Source organism: Camellia sinensis, chromosome 11 (genome assembly GCF_055761805.1).
Source record: "Camellia sinensis isolate YWXY chromosome 11, ASM5576180v1, whole genome shotgun sequence".
Classification (NCBI taxonomy): domain Eukaryota; kingdom Viridiplantae; phylum Streptophyta; class Magnoliopsida; order Ericales; family Theaceae; genus Camellia; species Camellia sinensis.
The window spans coordinates 94,522,050-94,528,369 of NC_138971.1; the positions used below are offsets into that span (position 1 = coordinate 94,522,050).

General features: G+C 32.4%; 1 protein-coding gene and 1 long non-coding RNA gene across 2 annotated transcripts; both read left to right on the forward strand.

The window, feature by feature from the left end:
• Positions 1–2,708: 2,708 nt before the first annotated feature.
• On the forward strand, positions 2,709–5,012 carry LOC114320738 (glutathione S-transferase U17-like). The gene is made up of 2 exons (XM_082894350.1): positions 2,709–3,280; positions 4,513–5,012. Exons 1-2 carry the CDS (start codon positions 2,966–2,968, stop codon positions 4,885–4,887), a joined length of 690 nt encoding a protein of 229 aa, XP_082750476.1. The 5' UTR covers positions 2,709–2,965; the 3' UTR covers positions 4,888–5,012.
• A 281-nt stretch (positions 5,013–5,293) lies between these two features.
• LOC145802036 (uncharacterized) lies at positions 5,294–5,967 on the forward strand. Its single transcript, XR_014344247.1, has 2 exons — positions 5,294–5,417; positions 5,515–5,967. It is a non-coding gene; the product is annotated as an uncharacterized LOC145802036 (long non-coding RNA).
• The last annotated feature ends 353 nt before the right edge of the window (positions 5,968–6,320 follow it).

Below are 6,320 nucleotides of genomic sequence, written 5' to 3' on the forward strand. Positions count from 1 at the left end.
GCCATGATTTTGTCACTCGAGCAGTTCTTTGTGTCTGACGCTCGAGCGGTGGTTTGGTCGCTCGACCAGTCTGTGCGTATATTAACACACAAAAAATCTTTTCTTTCACTTTTTGATCTCTCTCTCTCTCTCTCTCTCTCTCTCTCTATCTAGCTCTTGCTTAAATATTCCCATACACCAAAATCCTTGAAGCTCGTGACTTTGGTGCTTTGAGATAAAGAGTAGAGTGCGTAGAGGTCGTCGTTTTGATCGAAAAAAGTTCAAGAACCGACTCCATTGATTTTGGGGTTGCCCTTTCTCTCTTTTTCTTATTTGAGGTAGGGATTTCTTTAACCTCTTTGTATGATTCTTAGCCTTGTTATGTGTTCCTTCAAAGAGTGAAGATTTGAGAGTTATGGGTTTAATTTGGATTGGTTTTGGGAGTATAAAAGAGGAATTTTCAAATGGGTTCATGGGACATGTTGTGGAGATGGTTATATTGATAGATTGGGTTGAAATATTAAAAATCTTTCCTTTAAATGTGTTTTTGAGAGGAATAGATATTTTATTAGAAATCATAAAAATCATTGGCTTTGAACTAAGGGAAAAATGGAAAGATATTGAGTTTTTGAAATGATAATATGAACATATTTGTTGATGATGAGAATGGAGTTGAGATTATGAAATTATATTTGTTACTTGGAGATTTATCTTTTGCATAGAAAATATCTGTTTAGGCTATCGGTAGAGCATAACTTTGATTGTTGTAGAAATTGCATGAGGATTAGGTTAATTGAAACCAATTACTCATACACTTTGCATTGAACATTGTTTCATATTTACACATTAAAAGGATATCGTTTTAAGAAAAATGGATGAGTATTTTGGTGAATCTAGTTAGCGGGTGTGGTTGTGGTATTATCTATGTTGGCTTGTGTGTCCTTGATAAAAGTCTAGAAACCTGTGCGGTTAGGTGCTGATCCTTCCTGTTAGTACTAGTAAAATGGTTTTGGTAGTGCTTGTATAACCTACTAGCAGATACATACCTAAAGATTCACAGTATTTTGTATCCATTGCCTTGTTTTCTAATTTTAAAATGTATTATTTTACGAATTGAATTGTAATCATGGCATTGCATTATTTTGAAAAAGAAAAGTGTAAGGTTTTGGTCAATGACATTCACATGTATTCACCATATGACTTTGTTAAGCAACATACAATGTGTTAAAATATTATCTATTGGGCTTTAACTTACCTTATGTGAAAACCAACTTACCGGTGCTAATGGTATGTATCTGTCAAGGACTTAGCTTAGGTGGATCTTAGAGTTGAAAGCTTCTTCGTTCTTGTATTGTAAATATCTTTTGTATAAACCTCGGACTTTTTATTTGTTTTGGGCTTGACCCACTTTTGTTATAACCAAATATCGTCTTGAAAATATGTAGCCATTAAAGTATGATTTATGAATATATAATACATGTAGCACCTTTTGTAATTTTTTTAGAGAATTAATGAAAGACTAAAACTTTATTAATTTTCCTCATATCTGGTGTGCCTTATAGGATTATCTGTGATTATATTTTGAGTGCGTTAAAAGGCCATAGTTTAAGTTTGTTTTGCACCCTTACAATTCACATCACCAGAAATATTAAATAAATATAATTAAAAAAAGTGAAAATTAAAAATCAATTATCCAAAATAAAAAAAAAAAAGTTGAGTTAGATATCTACCTCATACCTCAAAAAAAAAAAAAAATGATATAATTACCAAAAAAAACCTTAGGGAACCTTCCAACGAAATAAAACGTGAATTTTTAATTTTATTAATTTAAACTTTAATATTTTGATTTGTTTTTAATCTGAATCATTCGCTTATTTTTTATAAGTAAAACTGATGAAAAAATATATTTAGGCTATTAAGAGCATCTCCAACGGTTTAGCAAAATTTTCACAAAATCTAAGTTAAAAAAAAAGTTGATTTTCTTGATCTGATATGCGTCGCTCCAATGGTTATGGTTACTGTAGTGTGCATTAAAAAAAGAAAGGGACATCCGGCCGGTCGACCAACCGGTCGACTGATTCAAATTTTTTTGAACCGTTTGAACCAGTAATTTGAAACATTTGAACCAGTTTCGCAGGCCAATTTTTGCATGAGCCGGTCGACCGGGTGGTCAACCCCATAGTGTAAAATTTTCACAAATTTCTGCGTTAACGGCTATGCACAGTGAATTGGTGAAAGGAGCAAGACGTCTTCAGTTTGGTGAAACGTTTGATGTTTTCTCAATTCGATATTGTTTTGGTGCAACCGTTGGAGCACAAAAAGCAACTTTTTTTCATCAAATTTGAATTTGATGTTGGATTGGATGAACGGTTGGAGATGGCCTAAACTCAATGAAGATATACGTAAAATGCCTAAAATATCACTTTTCATTTAGTTTAATGACTAAAATATCTATTTTTCATTGATTTTACTTAAAGAAAATTGACAAACAGCTTAGGTTGAAACAAATCGAAAGTTTAGAATTTAAATTGACAAAATTAAAAATTTAACGTTTATTTTGTTATAAGCGCCAAACCTTAATTTTTTTTATTTGTTTATTTTTAATATCTACTTCAAAAAATCAATGCTCACTCCTATTGGCAATACATAGCCAATGTATTTTTTAATAGTAGCAGAATATTGTGGCGGTTCGTGTATCTGCTCTTTAACGGGTAGGAGCACTTAAAATGGTCATACTCGGAGAAAAAAAGAACTCTGACTATTGGAATGTGCTGTGACAACTTCAATGACATCATAGATATAGGTGTCTGAGACTTTTCCCTTGGTATTGTTGATGTTTATCTCTGAAATCTAGTCAATTCCCTCAAGCTACATAATTAAATAAACCACCAATCCTAGCTTATCTTTCAATTCATATCCATATACTAACAGTATATAGTTCTGCATTCAAGCATATTCAAGCCTCCCTTTTGCCTTAGAATTCCCCATGGATGATGATATAAACCTTCTAGGTGGATGGCCAAGCCCGTTTGTGAACCGGGTTCAAATCGCCCTTAACTTGAAATCAATCAGCTATGAGTTCCTAGAAGAGAATTTTAATGCCAAAAGTGAGCTTCTCCTAAAATCAAACCCTGTTTATAAAAAAATACCAGTTTTTATCCATGGTGACAAACCTATATGTGAGTCCCTCATCATCGTCCAATACATCGATGAGCTATGGAGCTCTGGCCCCTCCATCCTACCTTTGGATCCTCATGATCGTGCCGTTGCTCGATTTTGGGCTGCCTATATTGATGACCAGGTATGATTTTCCTCAGTTGACTTTCTTGAATTCAATTGAAGAATTGTTTGGTTTCGTTTTTCTGAAAACAGTTTTTAGAAAATTCTACTTTCTTATTTTTCGTATTTTTTTATTTTTAATAATTTTTTTTAATATTTTAAGCAATTTTTGTAATTTTTAGATATATCTAACATAAATATACCTAAAAAGTAAAAAATTTGTGAAAAAAACCTTTTAAAAATTCACTAAATACCAAAAATACAAAAAAATAGGAGAATTCAATACATTTTTTTTGTATTTTTATATATTTAATAATTTTTTAAAATATTTTTTCGTAAATTTTTTATTTTTTAGATACATCTAAGTAAGGTGCATCTAAAAAACTAAAAAAAATGTTTAAAATTTTAAAAATATTCACTAAAAACAAAAAAACATAAAAAACAAAAAATTCAATTTTCAAAAAACTTAATCCAAAAAACTCAAACCAAACACTCTGATACAATTCAAATTGCATTTTTGCTATATCTAAATAAATGACATGTTAAAACAAAGCTGCCAATGCATATATGCTCCTGTTTTTAAAGAGCAACGCCAACACCTCTTCTGGAAACAACTGTTCTATGGTTGTTTTGGCAAACTGTTTTTGAAAATTGTTTCACTTTTCAAGGATCACAAAAAGCTGTTTTCAATTTTTTTTCCAAAAAATAAAAAAATAATAATCACAAAATTGAAAACAATAAGCTCTTCATTTTTTTTCTTATCGTTTCAACTCTTTTTGTTTTTTCTTTCCATTTCTAAGAACATGAAGAGAAAAAAAATGAATGAAGAAGAATGGTTTCTTTTATTTTTATTTCTATAGCTTATATTTTTCGAAAAACCCATAAAACTTATTTGGTGAACAGTTTCTAAAAATTATTTTTGATTTGAGTGTGTGTGTGAAAACAACCCACTTTTTGATAAAAACTAAAAACTTGTTTTCAAATTTTCAAAAATGGTTTTCATGCAAATATGAGAATGATATGAAACAATGGGTATTCTCGTACTTTTCATTGTTTTTGTTTCAAAAAACATGAAGGGAACAGTTTCTGTACAAAAAATGAGAACCATATAAGAACAATGGGTGTTCTCATACTTTTCATTGTTATTGTTTCAAAAAACATGAAAAGCAAATAAAGAAATTGAAAACACAACCAAAGCATTTTCTTTCTTGTTGTCACCAATTATTTATGATGTAATAATTCAAATGGTTGCAGTGGTCACCATTACTAAGGGATCTTCGGACTGCGCAAGGAGAGGAGGAGAAATTGGCAACAGTAGATAAAATGGTTGAAGGTCTGGTCTTGATAGAAGAGGTATATATCAAGTGTAGCAACAAGAAGGGTTTCTTTGGTGGGGATAGTGTTGGGTACCTTGACATAGCACTTGGGTGTTTCTTGGGGTGGTTGAAAGTAGCGGAGAAGTTAGTTCATGTTAAGCTTCTTGACGAAACCAAGACGCCGGGTCTGGTTGGTTGGGCTGAGAGGTTTTGTTCAGATGATGCAGTCAAGAATGTCATTCCAGAGACTGAAAAGCTTTTGGAGTTTGCCAAGATGATTGTATTGATGGCAAAAGCTCAGTCTCACAATTAACATTCCTAAATCACTCAGCATATCATAAATTGGGGAAACTTTCACTGTGGAAGATGATCATTTTGATCGTTCTTTGTTTTTTCCATTATATTATAAATAAAAGTATTGAGTCCCATTTCAATTTATTTGGTTGAATATTGTTCACCTAAACAATCCCATGAGAATGTAATACTAACATACTTATACACGTAAGCTCAGCTTCTAAGAAGCACGGACATTTTTGTAGAGGAGGCATGTCGTGAAGGACATGGTACTCTGTGGACATTCCTAAAAAGCATGTTCAACACATCTTCAATCTATCTTAATTAATAATTTAAATCCATAATTTTGGACACTTTGGCAATACTTCTTATACGTTTCAAACACAATCTATGTGATGAATTTCTTCATAGGTAACTATGGAGTATAGATTCGGCCCACATTGATTGAGAGTAAGATGGGCTTGGAGTTCCTTGAGACTTGCAAAACAAACAAATTCATTAAAGACTTCCCAACCTAATTCTTGGTTTGGATAGCATTCTGACGGCCAAGTCAGTACTTGATAGGGAAATGAGGAATAGGATTCACATGAATGTTGTTGTGTACCTTGAGTGTTACTTTCCCCATTATTTATACTGCTTTCCTCAGGTATTTCTTGGTGCCGAAGCGACAATCGGCAGTCTATGCGGTGTTTAGACACTTGTCATTTCATTCAATTTGATCGGCTTCATTGTGCTTCTTCGGCCGACATACTTGGTCAGCCAAGGTGGTCTTCCTTCCCAACTTGTCTTTTATGCGTGCCTTTCCCCTCTTTGGGCCTAAAAGGGAATAGAAAATTTGGGCTTTTGATCTTGGTCCTAACCTTCAGAGCCAGATCTTTGGGTTAGCCTGACCTTGGCATTTTTACTCCCCTACAGTAACAATGTCATGTATTATTTTGGAATGCAACTTATACTATAAATATGTTTTGAAACATTTATACAATGAATACATCATTGTGTGTTTCAATATTTTACAATTATTTTACATTTTTTAGATTGTTTCGTGATAATATATTGATGTTTGAACTCATGAAATATATGGATTTTTAATTTTAGTTAAGAGTTATGTTGCTTTTTTCCCATTACATTTGAATAATTTATTCACATAAATTTTAACGTGTTTCAAGCTATTCGAATCTAGCAAATTTTTTTTTTTCTTTTCAAATTAATGTGTCAATGTATTACATGCCTGTCTATGTGCTACTTAGCTCAGCTAGCTCCATGACAAACAGTGTTCACTTCCTCAAAGCAAAACATAAATTATTGATGTCGTAATGAGCATGAAGGAAGCACATTGAGGCACCAGTTTTGGAATGACACAAACCTGTAGCATGATACACTGCTGCTATGTAATTGACATTAGGAGCTAAGGAAACTATGGCTTTCTTCATCATGCATATGCTTGAACTGTTA

Bases quoted from the DNA above. Each gene is read 5' to 3' on its own strand.
- LOC114320738 (XM_082894350.1), top strand. From the start codon at position 2,966: ATGGATGATGATATAAACCTTCTAGGTGGATGGCCAAGCCCGTTTGTG. The intron at 3,281-4,512 runs GTATGATTTTCC...AAATGGTTGCAG, and splicing joins CTGCCTATATTGATGACCAG to TGGTCACCATTACTAAGGGA.